We start from the raw sequence: 19,156 nt of genomic DNA on the forward strand, positions 1-19,156 counted from the left end.
TTTTACTTCAATAGGATCCGTGGCATGCAACTATAGTTTTCCTTCACATAAAATGCATTAGTGCAACACGTTTTCACATAAAATAGCTTAATTTTCATCAGATGAAAAGTGCAACACTATTTGGCTGGCAGCCACAAAGTAAATGAGCTTACAATGAAAACGCAAGGTCTTTTGCAAAAACGATGCATGGCCATCATATTTCGAATGTTTATCATAGAAAGAACATAGCCTGCTAAATTTCCTAATGTTTTGCTTAAAATGTATCTTGCATTATACCCGGAGAACAGTAAGCTACACCAAACATTTCTAGAGATGCGAAAATCCTGGCGAAATGCATAGCACATAGAATAAAAAAGGTTTTACCAGATATTGCTCCTCCTGATCAGACATGTTTTTTACATGGACAATATCTTGGAGATAATGTACAATGGTTACTTGAAACAATTTAACATTATGAAACATCAACGATACCAGGCCTGGTCTTCATAGCAGATTTTGGAAATGTGTTTGATAAAGTATGACTACAATTTATATATAAAATGCCTGGATTACTTTAATTTTGGTGAATCTCTTATACAATGGGTTAAAGTTATGTACAGCAACCCCAAATGTAAAATAGTAAATAATGGTTACTTCTCAGAACGTATTGAGCTTTTAAGAGGAGTAAAACAAGGCTGTCCGTTATCTCCATATCTATTTATTATAGCCATTGAAAAGCTAGCTATTAAAATTAGATCCAACAAGAACATCAAGGGGTTAGAAATCCAGGGGATAAAAACAAAAGTGTCAATGTATGCCGATGACTGAAGTTTTTTCTTAAGTCGCAAACTTGAATGTACGTTTGTTTATGTGTAACTCTGTGTTGTTTTTGTCGCACTGCTTTGCTTTATCTTGGCCAGGTTGCAGTTGTAAATGAGAACTTGTTCTCAACTGGCCTACCTGGTTAAATAAAAGGTGAAATAATAAATAAATAAATATTGATCCCTGCAAAGTCTCATTGAAGATCTTGATCACTTTTCTAGCCTCTCTGGATTAAAACCTAATTATGACAAGTGTTTTATTTTTTAATTTAACTAATCTAGTCAGTGTTTACTGTACCATATTACGTATTGGATCGTTAAAAGACAGTGTTTACACTACCTTGTAGTTTACCAATAAAAAGGGCACGGATGGTGTAGTAGACATGCTTGGTATTCATATCTCAAAAAATATTAATTAACTTACCACAATTCATTTCAATAGAAAGTTTGCAAAAATAGATACGATTCTGCAACCATGGAGAGGTAAATACTTGACCTTTTTGGGAAAAATCACATTGATTAACCATATGGGATGGCGTATCGCTTCAGAATGCTGTGGTAGCCATGCTGGTTAAGTGTGCCTTGAATTCTAAATAAATCACTGACAGTGTCACCAACAAAGCACCATCACACCTCCTCCTCCATACTTCACGGTGGGAACCACACATGCAGAGATCGTCCGTTTACCTACTCTGCGTCTCACAAAGACACGGCGGTTGGAACCAAAAATCTAAAATTTGGACTCATCAGACCAAAGGACAGATTTCCACTGGTCTAATGTCCATTGCTCGTGTTTCGTGGCCCAAGCAAGTAGGGCTGGGCGGTACACCGTATTTTACTATATACCGGTATTTATACACGGACCGGTTTGGGTTTTTATTTTACCTTCTATAACGGTATTTGAATGTTTGGTTTGTTAAGTGTGAGACGCCGTGTGTAACATCCATTTTTATAGTTTACTCCGCAACTTGAGTCATCCCTCTTCCCTCTCTCTCTCCCCATGCCGCTTTCCATACAGACCCAGTCCCACCCACTGTCACTCAAGGAGCGCATTTGTTGTTGCTTTACCACGAGACACTTTCGTTCAGTCTGCATGGTCAATGCAGCACATGCAACAATGTTGAATGACAACGATGTTCCATGATTCCAAAAGTTCACCCAAGTGTTTTGATCTAAATCGCAATTGCAACATTTGGTTAAAAATAAGGCCTAGTATTTTTGCCCATATCGTGGCAGTGTGGAAATGATCTCAAATGAGTGCAGGAAATTATTTTAGGTAGAAGTTGAATTGAACAGTATAAAACAATCCGAATGGAGAAAGACCCATTGAAGTAATTTAGAATATATGTGTTGCCACCCTAGGGTCATGCACTACTCATAAAGCACATTTAGAACTTTTATTAATCAAAACATAAAATACCGTAAAAAATGTGAAAAATATCATGATATGATATTTTAGCCATATCGCCCAGCCCTACAAGCAAGTCTCTTATTATTATTGTTTTTTTTTGCAGCAATTCGACCATGAAGACCTGATTCACACAGTTTCCTCTGAACAGTTGATGTTGAGATGTGTCTGTTACTTGAACTCTGTGAAGCATTTATTTGGGCTCCAATTTCTGAGGCTGGTAACTCTTAATGAACTTATCCTCTGCAGCAGAGGTAACTCTGGGTCTTCCTTTCCTGTGGCGGTCCTCATGAGAGCCAGTTTCATCATAGCGCTTGATGGTTTTGCGACTGCGCTTGAAGAAGCGTTCAACGTTCTTGACATTTTCCATATTGACCTTCATGTCTGAAAGTAATAATACTTATTTGAGCTGGTCTTGCCATGATATGGACTTGGTCTTTTACCAAATAGTGCTATCTTCTGTATAACACCCCTACCTTGTCACAACACAACTGATTGGCTCAAATGCATTAAGAAGGAAAGAAGTTCCACAAATTTACTTTTAACAAGGCACACCTGTTATTTGAAATGCATTCCAGATGACTACCTCCATGAAGCTGGTTGAGAGAATGCCAAGAGTGACCACAGCTGTCATCAAGGCAAAGGGTGGCTATTTGAAGAATCTCAAATATATTTTGATTTATTTAACACTTTTTTTTTGGTTACTACATGATTCCATATGTGTTATTTCATAGTTTTGATGTCTTCACTATTATTCTACAATGTAGAAAATAGTAAAAGATAAAGAAAAACCCTTGAATGAGTAGGTGTCTCCAAACATTTTACTGGTAGCGTGTGTGTGAGAGATATATATACACTGCTCAAAAAAATAAAGGGAACACTTAAATAACACAATGTAACTCCAAGTCAATCACACTTCTGTGAAATCAAACTGTCCACTTAGGAAGCAACAATGATTGACAATAAATTTCACATGCTGTTGTGCAAATGGAATAGACAAAAGGTGGAAATTATAGGCAATTAGCAAGACACCCCCCAAAACAGGAGTGATTCTGCAGGTGGTGACCACAGACCACTTCTCAGTTCCTATGCTTCCTGGCTGATGTTTTGGTCACTTTTGAATGCTGCCGGTGCTCTCACTCTAGTGGTAGCATGAGACGGAGTCTACAACCCACACAAGTGGCTCAGGTAGTGCAGTTCATCCAGGATGGCACATCAATGCGAACTGTGGCAAAAAGGTTTGCTGTGTCTGTCAGCGTAGTGTCCAGAGCATGCAGGCGCTACCAGGAGACAGGCCAGTACATCAGGAGACGTGGAGGAGGCCGTAGGAGGGCAACAACCCAGCAGCAGGACCGCTACCTCCGCCTTTGTGCAAGGAGGTGCACTGCCAGCGCCCTGCAAAATGACCTCCAGCAGGCCACAAATGTGCAAAACTGATGTTACTGTCCACAATACAACAACAAAAATCCTAAATACATTGGATTTTGTCCTTGAAACATTTCATTGAAATACTGTAGAATTCCATTCATTCCTATGGAGGACTGCTCCTCCTGAGGTGTGCCAATTTGGCTGACTGGTGGCTTCAAAGCCTCTCAATGGTCAATACATAGCATCAGCAATCCAGGGTGTATACGTCATTGGTCCTGCTGCACTGTGGCAATTACTCAAACAACTGGCCTAACTGTAATCATGGGGAAGCATTTGAAAAGAGTCTGAACTATTGACGCAGAGCCAGAGAAAATTATGTTCCATTTTCTGTTGAATCGTTAGCTTTTCTTTTGAAAATGCGTTGGTTTGGAGCTGTGAAAGGAGAAAACGGAGTGCATCAGTGGCTGTACTGTAGCTATAGCTAGCTTAGCTAGACAGAAATCCTTACGCCTCCAGTCAGAGCTCAGATCAGAGAGGCTGAACCTCCTGGTGGGCTTGCCGGCTCCCATATTTATGAGGCCGATAGCTAATGATGTTTTCTCCAGATATAGAAACTGTCAGCCTTTGAAGTGAAGGCAGCGTGTTGGGGGTTAAAAATTGATGTTTTAAAGTGATGATTACACAGGTTTCAGGCTTCAGGCAACAGAGGAGAAAGAAAACACTGCTTCATTCCTTCGTGACCAGACATCTTTCCTTCAAAGATTCAAAGCAATTTGACTTCTATAATCAATTACTCATTTTATACAATACATTCAGAAAGAATTCAGTACCCCTTGACTTTTTCCACGTTTTGTTAGGTTACAGCCTTATTCTAAAATATATTTAGATTTTATCAATCTACACACAATACCCCATAATGACAAAGCAAAAACTGTTTTTTAGAAGTTTTTGCTAATTAAAAAATAATAATAATAATAATATTACATTTACAAAAGTATTCAGACCCTTTACTCGGTACTTTGTTGATGAACCTTTGGCAGCGATTACAGCCTCAAGTTTTCTTGGGTATGACGCCACAAGCTCGGCACACCTGTATTTGGTGAGTTTCTCCCATTTTTCTCCGCAGACCCTCATGCTCTGTCAGATTGGATGGGGAGCATTGTTGCACAGCTTTTTTCAGGTCTCTCCAGATATGTTCGATCGGGTCCAAGTCCGGGCTCTGGCTGGGCCACTCAAGGACCTTCAGAGACTTGTCCTGAAACCTCTCCTGCATTGTCTTGGCTGTGTGCTAATTATCGTTGGAAGGTGAACCTTCGCCCCAGTCTGAGGTCCTGAGCGCTCTGGAGCAGGTTTTCATCAAGGATCTCTCTGTACTTTGCTCCATTCATCTTTCCCTCGATCCTGACTAGTCTCCCAATCCCTGCCTCTGAAAAACATCCCCACAGCATGATGCTGCCACCACCATGCTTCACCGTAGGGATGTTATTGGCCAGGTGATGAGCGGTGCTTGGTATCCTCCAGACGTGACGCTTGGCATTCAGGTCAAAGAGTTCAATCTTGGTTTCATCAGACCAGAGAATCTTGTTTCTGATGGTCTGAATGTCCTTTAGGTGCCTTTTGGCAAATCCAAGCAGGTTGTCGTGTGCCTTTTACTGAGGAGTGGCTTCTGTCTGGCCACTCTACTATAAAGGCCTGATTGTTGGAGTGCTGTAGAGATGGTTGTCCTTCTGGAAGGTTCTCCCATCTCCTCAGAGGAACTCTGGAGCTCTGTCAGAGTGACCATCGGGTTCTTGGTCAGCTCCCTGACCGAGGCCCTTCTCCCCCGATTGCTCAGTTTGGCCGGGCGGCCAGCTCTAGGAAGAGTCTTGGTGATTCCAAACCTCTTCCATTTAAGAATGATGGAGGCCACTGTGTTCTTGGGGACCTTCAATGCTGCATACATGTTTTGGTACCCTTCTCTACAGACAATTCCTTCAACCTCATGGCTTATTTTTTCTCTGACATGCACTGTCAACTGTGGGACCTTATATAGACAGGCGTGTGCCTTTCCAAATCATGTACAATCAAGTTATAGAAACATCAAGGATGATCAATAGAAACAGGATGCACCTGAGCTCAATTTCAGGTCTCATAGCAAAGTGTCTGTTCACTTATGTAAATAAGGTATTTCTGTTTTTTATTTTTAATACATTTGCAAACATTTCTAAAAACCTGTTTTCACTTTGTCATTATGGGGTATTAATGAGGAAATGTTGTTATTTAATCCATTTTAGAATAAGGCTGTAACATAACAAAATGTGGAAAAAGTCAAAGGGTCTGAATACGTTCCGAATGTACTGTATATACAGTACTTGTATGTAGCCATGTCACATGGATAATAGTATTTAATTCAGACTAAGCCTTTCGAGGTTCAAATAGGACTATGACACACACACACACACACATGGGCACGGTTAATCGAATATCCTAACGGACATTAGTATTCAATTACTTGAGAGAGTATTCCTTTAAAAAATATATACACTGCTCAAAAAAATAAAGGGAACACTTAAACAACACAATGTAACTCCAAGTCAATCACACTTCTGTGAAATCAAACTGTCCACTAAGGAAGCAACACTGATTGACAATAAATTTCACATGCTGTTGTGCAAATGGAATAGACAAAAGGTGGAAATTATAGGCAATTAGCAAGGCACCCCCAATAAAGGAATGGTTCTGCAGGTGGTGACCACAGACCACTTCTCAGTTCCTATGCTTCCTGGCTGATGTTTTGGTCACTTTTGAATGCTGGCCCGACGTTGATGCTGTCGCGCATCAAACACTGACTATCCGGATATCCGAGAGAAAAACAATCACGATATTATTCTAATAGTGGCAATATTTCAAATGCCCATCCCTAGCACATACACAATATACACTCTCTGTACTCACATACTGAACAGAGCCTTTCACACAGCCGCAGTATAATTAAGCATTAAGGCCCGGGGGGGGTGTGGTATATGGCCAATATACTGTGGTTAAGGGCTGTTCTAAGCCCTTAGCCGTTGTATATTGGAAATATACCACGAACCCCCGTGATGCCTTATTGCTATTATAAACTGGTTACCGACAGAATTAGAGCAATCAGCATTCAGGGCTTGAACCACCCAGTTAATAATAAAAAAATACACACACCTGCCAAAAGATACTCATACACTTACAATCTCATAATGTGGCATATCTCACACTCACTAAGTCACACACCCGCTGCTCGTTGAAATCCTGCAATGGTAGATGTGAACTAAAGCCCATCAGATAGATTTCAGTATTGCCTCATTGATGTGGTCTCTGGTTTCTAACGGTGTATTTCTCTCTCTTAACCCCCATAGCGATGAGCATGTCAGGGGAGGAGAATGACAACTCCCTGGTGGAGGACAACTTGCGGGCCAAGCTGCTGGAGGTTGGCCAGCTGAGGAAGGACATTGACGACCTGCGCACCGCCATCTCCGACCGCTACGCACAGGACATGGGCGACAACTGTGTGACGCAGTGACAAGGACACACCCGCCACGAGGGGTTCTGACCGCCCCTCTTCTCTTGTCACTGCACAGCGTCAGCATGCCCACTTCCTTCTCCCTCTCCCCAGGGCTACTGTTTCACAGCCAGTGAGGACAGGAGAAATCCTGATTGGAGGAAACCCAGGAAGAACAGTGTTAAAATAGGGAATAATAAACCTGGTACAGTGTCAAGCAGCCGTGAGGTTTTTATCCAGTTCTACGTGATGGAGGCATCTATCGCCAGCTTTCTGAACGTAGGACCAAGCTGTGAATCAAGTTTACAAGGAACAGTCTTTTTAAATAGGATGTTTTGATTTTTCAAATGTTGATCGTGCTTCCTGTGTACTAGAAAGAATTCCTACATGATCATGTACATTGCTTCATGCGCATAGACTTGTGTATTTAAACCTGGAGACCCCTACCCTCACTGATGCACAGAAGGGAGTATGAGTGTGTGACTGTATGTGTGTGTGTTGGTGTGTATTTGGCCCATCTGACACAATCACCAGCCGGTAGGAAAATTACTCTCAGTGCTGCTCTGTCAAGTGCCTCTGTGTGACAGCTTCTCCAGCAATCAGCTGTCCCCTTCCTAAGTCGTCTCCAACGGCAACCAATGGCTCTCCTCTCACACATCATCTCCACAACGCGTGTTATCCAAAGACCTTGTCCCCAAACGTCTCTCAGCTGCTGCTGCCCATAGTCGCAGGTCGACACTGCATAGTGGCACTTCTTCCTTTCATATCCGCGCCATTGTGGTGTTTCCGGTTCCTTTTTAATATAGGTGTTTCTTCTGTGTGAGTTCAGTGATGTGAATAACACTCCCAGACTGGTTATTAGGATAGCTATGTTGATAAGGAAATGATAGCATTGCAATTATACCCTCAGTTAAATTATTGGCTGTTGTATTGTTGTTGAACATCTTAAGCAATATATTAACCCATCAGGTAATATTCAGGTGTCTTTCTAACCAAATGAAATTCAGGAATTGTTTTTCGAAGTTAGGAATCTCCTTGGTAAGGTCAGAAGTCAGGGCTCAGTACCGTCTCCCCTGAGTTCCATAGACACCTGTTTGATTGAGACAGTAGAACAAATGCAAAAACAACCTAGGACAAAATTGACAAGGCACTTCTACAGTCTAGGCCTTCAGAACATTACCCACTGGGACTTGACTCAGCTAGTAGTTGTATCCATCCAGTCAGTCAATATAGGAGCACGTAATACGTCAAGGTTACTGACCACTCTACTCCTCCAACCTCTTCCACACAGTAGAGGGGACTCTTTAGTCTATTGAATTCATGATGTGATCGTTGGTTCACATTCTCCTGTTTTACTTCATTGTTTGCCGTCGTTCCCACTATTTGTCATAGGAATACTCCTCATGCTTGATCTTTAACTAAATGGAAAGTGAATTTACTGTTTGCTACAAGGTGATGAACGTTATTACACGTTATTTTAAATACGATCTACAGATACTGTAATTCAGCCTGGTAATAAGTTGTTAAAAATGACAATATCCATTTTCATAGCTAATTTATTGCATGTTTCGAAGTGACATGTTTTAATGTGGACTTAAGTCATTGTGTTGTGTGCGAGGAACAATTTGCATGGGTAGGGTATCCTATTCTACTGTTGTATAACCGATCTTAAAAAGGAAACTTGTACAGTATGAGCTATGTAACAAATGTTTTGGTAGGCTATAAGATATGGAACTAACGTTTTGACTGTGTTCCAGTCGAGCCGACATATGCAGCCTCGCTAACGCTGAACCGCAGTATAGCGGGATTGTAATTTAAAAGCAATGTTTCTGCAGTCGCCGAAACTGCATTCACGGTAAACCCTACATATGTTGGCTCAATCGGGAATGGCTTTTACATTTCAGTCGTACGATACTGCGAATCTTCCACGATACGGATTTAATCTAGCCCTAAGTGATACATGGAAACCGTAAAATACTATGCAATGTCCCATGCACCAGCCAGCGCCTCACATTCAGTTATCAGCAGCAGATATGAGATATTGCTCTTCTGTGCCTTTACAAATCTATGCAGCAGATAAGAGCTCATGTATGTTCCTCCCTATTGACATGAATAATGTCTGGAGACATGTAACTATTCTGCATGTATGCATCCAATGTAAATAGGACTATCTGACTGGCTTACAATGTATGATTACCATCTTACATTGTACTGTCTGTATGTTGACAAAGATGTTGCTAAGCAATAGCCACAAACAATGCATACATATCCACTCAGGTAAATAATGACCATAGCAGGCTCTTGTGAAACCTGAAGAAGAATGTACTCGGGTGCACAGAACGGTGAGGCACTGTAAGTATGGCATCCATTGTGACGGTGTAAGTCTATGGTGAGACTGGTGTTGTCGACTCATCTAAAAGGGAAAGGTGTGGTTGTCATGGCTGTCTCTCTGTGCACTGTGGACTTTGAGCCACTGGTTGGCTTTATTGTACATAGGATTATTTCTGTGGTTTATAAATGTTTTAAGCTTTTAGTTTTGCAGCTAGATTTTATGAATGCCAAAGGTCTATTTATATATGATGTTCCTAAATGTATTAACAAGTATTTTTCCATTTGATATGTTATTTGTACAGATTGCAAATACAATATTTTTCTATAACTGTTTGTATGTGTTCTCTCTAGGCCGCAGTTATAATAATCAGATGATTCAGAACCTGAAACAGATCACAGTTCTAGTCAATGAGTTGTGTTTTATTGGTTATACAGCGACCCAGCACTGTCACACGTTTCTAGCTTTTGTTGTTAATTGGCCAAGAAATTGTTAGCATTTGAAATCTATTTACTACCACAACTTAAGGGGAATGACCGATCAATTCAAAAACGTCAAAGTAGTTCAATCCATCCGTTGGCTAAACCCTAATTATTATTTTATTATTGAATATTAAAACATACAATCTACCGTTAGTGAAGCAGCTCAACATTTACATTACATTCAGTCATCTAACAGACTCCCATCCAGAGCGACACACAGGAGCAACCAGGGTCAACGCCCTGCACAAGGGCACGTCGCCAGATCTCCCACCAAGTCAAAAACGGGGACCCGAACCAGCGACCTATCAGCCACCGGCCCAAACTCCCAACCGCCAGCCCTCCAAGATCCCCCCACAGTTCCCCGAGAGCTGCCCCTCAACCATCCAAGACCCAGCCCCTCCAAAAAATAAATGAAACCTCTCCCTCTATTCCCCACCTCCAACTAGTTTTCATTGGGAAGGCAGATTGCTTTTGATAAAAACACTATCACATGTGAACATGCAGAATCCTACTCATTGCTCTACGTGCTTAATATACGTAACTTTTCTTGTCAGCCAGAACGGGGCGCCCAGCTCACGCCGGGGAGGCTGCCCCTTCCAAAATGAATGATATCACTTTCCCCCCAGTGCAAACGACGCCCATCCGGGCCAGCTTAATAGAATCCCCCCAAAACCACAGGCCCGGCAAAATGTAAACAAACCCCCCAAAATATGTTAACCTTAGTGAATGCATGCAAACACCACATCTTCCAATCAAAAACGGATACAGCAGAACCATAATATTGGCAGATCCACACGTGTGAATGAGATTTCTTTTTAAAGCATTTCTACAGCCATCCAAAGGGAAACCCTCCTAGGAACACTGAATACAGTGAGAACAGTGTAAACACAAAGGTTAGCTGCTGTGTGTGTGTATTGGAAGCATTACATCTGCACCAGAAAGAACACAGACCTGCTACGCCATAATTTTAGGCTTGTAAACAAGACAAATGGCCCCTTTGGTTGTGTCCGTCTATCACTTGGGTCAGTCAGCCGTGGGCAGGCTCAGCTACTAAATCCTAATACAAAAAATGTACAGCATTTTGACAAACTGTCATGGCTGGGGCCGGTGATGGATGGCTGTAGTACAGCTCAGGGTAAATTATGTCAAACCACTTATATTCAAATACCTCCCACCCTGGCTGCCTGGAGGAGGGGATTTCCCCCTGTTAAAACGGACTATGATCAAAATCATCATGGTATTCTTAAAGGCTGAAAACCCTGCATTAGCACCACAAGTAAAACTAGTAAGAACAACATTGAAGAAATCAATAGAAGGAAATCTTAAGACAACTTGTAGCTGATAGGATGGGTATATACTGGATAACAGAGGTTTGTGTAGCTGATAGGGTGGGTATATACTGGATAACAGAGGTTTGTGTAGCTGATAGGGTGGGTATATACTGGATAACAGAGGTTTCTGTAGCTGATAGGATGGGTATATACTGGATAACAGAGGTTTCTGTAGCTGATAGGATGGGTATATACTGGATAACAGAGGTTTCTGTAGCTGATAGGGTGGGTATATACTGAGAACAGAGGTTTCTGTAGCTGATAGGGTGGGTATATAGTGGATAACAGAGGTTTGTGTAGCTGATAGGGTGGGTATATACTGGATAACAGAGGTTTCTGTAGCTGATAGGATGGGTATATACTGGATAACAGAGGTTTGTGTAGCTGATAGGATGGGTATATACTGGATAACAGAGGTTTGTGTAGCTGATAGGGTGGGTATATACTGAGAACAGAGGTTTCTGTAGCTGATAGGGTGGGTGTATAATGATAACAAGAGGTTTCTGGGTACATACTGGAGAACCGAGGTTCTACTTTACCTTGGGAGATCTTGGTGTCAAACTCCAGCAGAGGGTAGATGTTGTCAGGCAGCACCTGTGTGAACCTAGGAGTTCTGCTCCAGGAAGATCCAGTGGTGGACCAGCCTCTTCCTTTGGAGGAAGCTCTGCACGGGCCCTCAGTACACTGCATTGCCTGACACTATGTACTGCCTGAGGGATGACCAGAGAGATGCACTTCAGACATTTCTAATGGCCATATGGCTAATATGAATGAATATTAAGTAATGACAGAAAATGCATGACAAAAATGTTTTATCAATTCGAAAATGGTCATATTCCTGATACAAATGAAACACTTAATGAAAGGGTGAAACAAAAATAGAAAATCCATTCATGAATAGGTGGGTGGCCCTGAATTGAGACACTGTCACGCCTTGACCTTAGATATCTGTTTTTCTATATATTGTGGTTAGGTCAGGGTGTGACTAGGGTGGGTACTCTAGTTTTTGTATGTCATGGGGTTTTTGTATGTCTATGTTGGCCTGATATGGTTCCCAATCAGAGACAGCTGTTTATCGTTGTCTCTGATTGGGGATCATATTTAGGTAGCCATTTTTCTCATTTGTGTTGTAGGATCTTGTCTATGTATAGTTGCCTTGGTGCACATCAGTAGCTTCATGTTTCGTTCGTTTGGTTGTTTTGTTAGGTGAGTTTCAGTTTATTAAAATTAATGTGGAACTCTACTCACGCTGCGTCTCATCATTATGACGAACGTGACAGACACCTTGGAGTAGCAATGAAAGAGTATTTTTCAGTTTTTCTTCCATCCAATCTCTACTGTGAGCACCATTATTTTAGAAGCAGGGATGAATTTCACATGATCAAACCACAGAGACTGGAGAACAACAGAATGTGCAAGGAAACGGAGTAAATGGATAACTCCATGAAGGCAATTTGTCATCTCTTAGAAGAAAGAAAAAAAACTGTGCCCAAAGTAACTTTCAGAGAGCTCAAGTTATTCTCTCCACAGTGCCTTAAATTTGGATTAAGCGAATATGTAATGACTCGCCCAGACAGGATGGAAGCTCTGAATACTAAGGGCATTTAAAATATTACATTAATAATACCATGGTGAAAGATGTTTTATTCACAAGTAGTTATTACATTTAGTCCTGCAGCCAGTCAGTGTTTTATTTAGACTCCTGTAATTTAAAGGAGCAATCCGTGAATGCAACATCCCTGTTTGGGTTTTTAAATTAGGAATTTAGTTCAACTGTCTAACGCTATCAGAACCCGAAAAGAAGCTTGTTTTATACCTTTGTTTATAATAACATTGTTAACAAACACTGTATAGCTTCAAAACATGGTTAAAACTATAATCTCATGGATGGTTCTGCCATTCATAGCTCTGTAGATTAATTTGAGAATGGTCTCCAGGCACAGCCCTAAACTGTTTGCTAAATCTGTGGCGGGGTGTCTGGTTTGAACTATAGATTACCACTTTAAGAAGGCAGGGAAAAAACACAATGAGCCTGGAAAAATTAAATTCAACTCTGGGTAAAAGATTCAGGCTCTGAGTTTGCTGTGCTTCTGTTGAACTCCTCTGTATAGATTGAGGGGGTGAGCAGTCTTGAAGTTCAAACATATCATTGACTGACAGTGGATAGTGCTGGGTCCTGCGCTGCAGGCAATGTGTTTGATGCTACCAGCTGTGCCCTGATACACAGCGCTCTCTCCCCAGGCTTCAAAGCATAGCTAACGAGTTTTTAACCAACTAACAGTATAGCTCCATATTCCCTCTCAATAGGATCTGAAACGCATGAGTTAGGCGGTATGCTAAATATACCGTATCCCGGGGAATTTTGAAATACCCTGGTATGATTTTCAATTCCATTGAAAAAATTATTTTAAGTTTTATATTTTAATATTTAATTTAGACTTTTTTTTTTAGGTCCAATGCAGCAGGTTTATCTCAATGTTATATAGTTTCTGGATAACAATTAAGTACCTTACGGTGCTTCTTTTCAATTAAAACGGTCAAAAAGAAGGAAAAATAGCTCCTTAGCAAAGAACAATTTCTCAAGCAAGAATTTCACTGGGACTGTCTGGGAGTGGTCTGAGTGAAGAGGGGAAAACTGAAAACCATCTGTTATTGGTAGAGAGGTTTGGAACTCTTTCTAATTGGTTCATTCACCAATTACCGCCTGGTGATGTCACCAGGCAGGCCAAATCTCCATCCCACCAAAACAGGCAGAAATTTCAGGTGATCTTTCGAACAGCTCTTACACTAAAAGGGCATTATCATTTTCACAGTATTATTCCAACCTCAGCGTGGAAATATACAGTCGTGGCCAAATGTTGAGAAAGACACAAATATTAATTTTCACAAAGTCTGCTGCCTCAGTTTGTATGATGGCAATTTGCATATACTCCAGAATGTTATGAAGAGTGATCAGATGAATTGCAATTAATTACAAAGTCCCTCTTTGCCATGCAAATGAACTGAATCCCCAAAAAACATTTCCACTGCATTCCAGCCCTGCCACAAAAGGACCAGCTGACATCATGTCAGTGATTCTCTCGTTAACACAGGTGTGAGTGTTGACGGGGACACGGCTGGAGATCACTCTGTCATCCTGATTGTGTTCGAATAACAGACTGGAAGCTTCAAAAGGAGGGTGGTGCTTGGAATCATTGTTCTTCCTTCCTCATTGTTCTACCTGCAAGGAAACACGTGCCGTCATCATTGCTTTGCACAAAAAAGGGCTTCACAGGCAAGGATACTGTGCTGCCAGTAAGATTTCACCTAAATCAACCATTTATCGGATCATCAAGAACTTCAAAGGGAGAGCGGTTCAATTGTTGTGAAGAAGGCTTCAGTGCGCCCAAGAAAGTCCAGCAAGCGCCAGGACCATCTCCTAAAGTTGATTCAGCAGCTGGGGCACCACCAGTACAGAGCTTGCTCAGGAATGGCAGCAGGCAGGTGTGATAGCATCTGCACGCACAGTGACGCAAAGACGTTTGGAGGATGGCCTGGTGTCAAGACGGGCAGCAAAGAAGCCACTTCTCTCCAGGAAAATCATCAGGGACAGACTGATATTCTGCAAAAGGTACAGGGATTGGACTGCTGAGGACTGGGGTAAGGTCATTTTCTCTGATGGATCCCCTTTCCGATTGTTTGGGGCATCCGGAAAAAAAGCCCTTCCGGAGAAGACAAGGTGAGCGCTACCATCAGTCCTGTGTCATGCCAACAGTAAAGCATCCTGAGACCATGTGTGGGGTTGCTTCTCAGCCAAGGGAGTGGGCTCACTCACAATTTTGGCTAAGAACACAGCCATGAATAAAGAATGGTACCAACACATCCTCCAAGAGCAACTTCCCCCAACCATCCAGGAACTGTTTGGTGACGAACAATGCCTTTTCCAGCATGATGGAGCACCTTGCCATAAGGCAAAAGTGATAACTAAGTGGCTCGGGGAACAAAACATCAATATTTTGGGTCCATGGCCAGGAAACTCCCCAGACCTTAATCCCATTGAGAACTTGTGGTCAATCCTCAAGAGGCGGGTGGACAAACAAAAACCCACAAATTCTGACAAATTGATCATGCAAGAATGGACTGCCATCAGTCAGGATGTGGCCCAGAAGTTAATTGACAGCATGCCAGGATTGCAGAGGTCTTGAAAAAGAAGGGTCAACACTGCAAATATTGACTCTTTGCATCAAATTCATGTAATTGTCAATAAAATCCTTTGACACTTATGAAATGCTTGTAATTATACTTAAGCATTCCATAGTAACATCTGTCAAAAATATCTAAAGACACTAAAGCAGCAAACTTTGTGGAAATTAATATTTGTGTCATTCTCAAAACTTTTGGCCATGACTGTACATAAAAACACAGGGGAAAGTTTTTGACTGCACTGGGCCTTTAATCTGCAACCACTTATTTGCTTTGACCTCAAAGTGCTTTCACCACACCATCCCACTAGTTTATATTATAATATGCTTGCATGCTCTCATTAGCATTTTGCTAACATCCGCTCAGTGTAGTCCTGGGATGGCACAAGGACGGTATGACAATCTGGATCCCGCTCAAGCCTAACCCTGATTAGTTATCTGGATCTGATTAACTGTACAGAACAAAAATATAAACGCAACGTGTAAATTGTTGGTGCCATGTTTCATGAGTTGAAATAAAATATCCCAGAAATGTTCCATACGCACAAGAAGCTTATTTGTGCAAAAATTTGTTTACATCCCTGTTAGTGAGCAAATATCCTTTGCCAAGATAATCTATCCACCTGACAGGTGTGGCATATCAAGAAGCTGATTAAACAGCATGATCATTACACAGGTGCCTTGTGCTGGGGACAATAAAAGGCCACTAACATGAGCAGTTGTGTCACACAACACAATGCCACAGATATCTCAAGTTTTGAGGGAGCGTGCAATTGGCATGCTGTCCACCAGAGCTGTTGTCAGAGAATTTAATGATAATTTATCTCCGTCATTTTAGAGAATTTTGCAGTAAGTCCAACCGGCCTCACAACCATATGCAACATGTAACAACGCCAGCCCAGGACCTCTACATCCAGCTTCTTCACCTGCGGCATAGTCTGAGACCAGCCACCCGGACAGCTGATGAAACTGTGAATTTCTGCAGAAACAGTCAGAAACCGTCTCAGGGAAGCTCATCTGTGTGCTCGTTGTCCTCATCATGGTCTTGACCTGACTGCAATTTGGCGTCGTAACTGACTACAGTCGGCAAATGCTCACTTTCGAAGGCCATTGTCATGCTGGAGAAGTGTGCTCTTCATGGATGAATCCCGGTTTCAACTGAACTGAGCAGATGGCAGACAGTGTGTATGGAGTGGTGGGTGCGAGCAGTTTGCTGATGTCAACATTGTGACCAGTGCTCCATGGTGGAGGTGGGGTTATGGTATGGGCAGGCATAAGCTACGGACAACGAAAACAATTGCATTTTATCAATGGCAATTTGAATGCACAGTGATACCGTGACGAGATCCTGAGGCCCGCCAATATCCAGCAACTTCGCACAGCCATTGAAGAGGAGTGGGACAACATTCCACAGGCCACAAGCCATCAATTCTATGCTAAGGAGATGTGTCAAGGTGCATGAGGCAAACAGTTGGCACACCAGATTCTGACTGGTTTCCTGATCCACGCCTCTACCTTTGTTTTTTTAAGGTATCTGCATATCTGTATTCCCATTCATATGAAATCCATAGATTAGGGCCTAATGAATTAATTTAAATTGACGGATTTCCTTATATGAACTGAAACAGTAAAATCTTTGAAATTGTTACATGTTGCATTTATATTTTTCTTCAGTGTAATAATCACGTACTTGTAGTAGGGCAGTGTCTCGATTATCTTCCAGTTGATGACCGTGTCTTTAGGGTGCACACTTGGGCCATCTGGACCTTGGCCACTTGCCAGAACCTCTTGTGCTCCACCAGAGTCTCCTGCATCTCCCTCAGCAGCAGGTACACGCCCTCCAGGGTGTCCTCGTACACCTGCACTCAGTCAATCACTAATCCATCAGACAATCATACAGTAGAATTTAGGAATATCAAATACTACAGCAGCCTATATGCCATTGTCATCCAAGCGAATTCCTAATGCCAAAGTTAAGTGCTTTTCCAATTCTATACATCAAGTAAACTAGCTGGGGAAAAACAATCCCATCCATAATTGTTTATACAAACCACTAATGTACCAAATGCCAATATGATTGTATAACTTGTATTGATAACACTGTCCTTGACTGTATTGCTGGCTATTGATATAGAGTACAAGCCTGCAGCTAGCCTGTATTCACACATGAAGTGTAATTGAGTGGGACATGCATTGATATGTCTATAATCCATTTAGCAGGACATTACATGGGTCTAGGCGCTTCCTGCAGCCTGCTCAAGCTGTGACCTGTGAAATCACCAGCACAGAGCTGATGATCTGGAGATGCTTAACGGAAGGAGATGCACACTGATGAAATACTAAAGACACCACTGAATAGATGCCAAAAATGTAATTTGTATACAAGCAGTTTGGCAAAGGAAATTATCATTGTCCTCCATAATGTTGAAAAGAGTCAGGCATCTCATCTTTTTTCAATAGTGTTGACAAAAACACAATGAGTGCTCTCATTTCGGTAGGTGCACTACACATTACACTCCACTAATGTTTTCTGAAATGTAGTCATTTAAAGAGTGACTGCCCCTAAAAACCAACTAATCCCTTTGAAAACGACCTGTGGCATCGAGTCAGAGACATTTATTCCAGTGTCAAAATTGACTACAAAGTGTAAATAGGATAATTTTGGTCAAACCTCTGCATCACAACGAGTAAATTAAGGTTGGGTTTGGATTACAATTTGTCCCCCTTTGCCAAGCTCCACATGCTAATCACCCATCCGCCCACTTCGCTTCCCTTCATTAAATGGGGCTCAGTTGTTTCATTACCCCCAACCAGCCATTTGAGACTGAAAAGCCTTACCATGCAATGCATGCTTCCAGCAGGATGCACCAGCCTGGTCTCATAGACTAGTCGTAACATAGTAAATATTAGGGCCTCCCGAGTGGCGCAGCGGTCTAAGGGAGACCCATGAGCGGTGACCGGTAGACCCATGTGGCTTGGCAGGGTTGTGTTTCGGAGGACGCATGGCTTTAGACCTTCGCCTCTCCCGAGTCTGTAGGGGAGTTGCAGCAATGGGACAAGACTGTAAATACAATTTGGATATCATGAAAAAGCGGTAAAGAAAAACACTAAAATTAGTATGATATGCTAAATTTGGTTTGGTTACTTAAGACAGGTTACTTAAGGCCAAAACTAAAGTAAGGTGGTTGGTCGGGGTGGATGAGTGGGTGTATATCGCAACCCAAATGTTGCCTGTTTGAAATCTCATTACAGACAATTTTTGCAACTTAATACTTTTTAGCTACTTTGCATGTTAGCTAACCCTAACCTTAACCACTAGCCTAGCTAACGTTGTCCACCTTGCTAGCGTTAGCCACCCTACCTAGCTTTAGCCTACCTCAATACAACTCGGATTTGGCTTAGAAACATGACAACATTTCAAAAGGTAAATAATTTGTAGAAAAACCTTTTGTCATGATTGTGATGTGGCCAGATTGACATTAGATACAGTAGCTATACTTTTATCCAGCTAACTAAGATAGAGGGGACTACCGTATTTTAGCTAGCTAACATTAGCATTACTAGCTATTTGACAAACTTGTGCGCGATGGGACAAGGACATCCCTGCCGGCCAAACCCTCCCCTAACCCGGACGACGCTAGGATAAGTGTGCGCTGCCTCATGGATCTCCCGGTCACCGCTCATGGGTTTCTCGGTCGCAGCCGACTGGACAGAGCATGGACTCAAACCAGGATCTCTACTAA

General features: G+C 41.9%; 1 protein-coding gene across 3 annotated transcripts in view; it reads left to right on the forward strand.

Annotated features, from left to right (window-relative positions):
- LOC129825073 (centrosomal protein of 85 kDa-like) overlaps positions 1 to 9,749 on the forward strand; it is a 74,277-nt gene extending 64,528 nt beyond the window's left edge. For all 3 annotated transcript variants that reach the window (XM_055884831.1, XM_055884832.1, XM_055884830.1), the window contains one exon: positions 6,948 to 9,749. In XM_055884831.1, the coding sequence (XP_055740806.1) occupies positions 6,948 to 7,111 (164 nt within the window). In that variant the 3' untranslated portion in view covers positions 7,112 to 9,749. The remainder of the gene's footprint in view (positions 1 to 6,947) is intronic.
- The last annotated feature ends 9,407 nt before the right edge of the window (positions 9,750 to 19,156 follow it).

The sequence above is a fragment of the Salvelinus fontinalis genome, chromosome 27 (genome assembly GCF_029448725.1).
Source record: "Salvelinus fontinalis isolate EN_2023a chromosome 27, ASM2944872v1, whole genome shotgun sequence".
NCBI lineage: Eukaryota > Metazoa > Chordata > Actinopteri > Salmoniformes > Salmonidae > Salvelinus > Salvelinus fontinalis.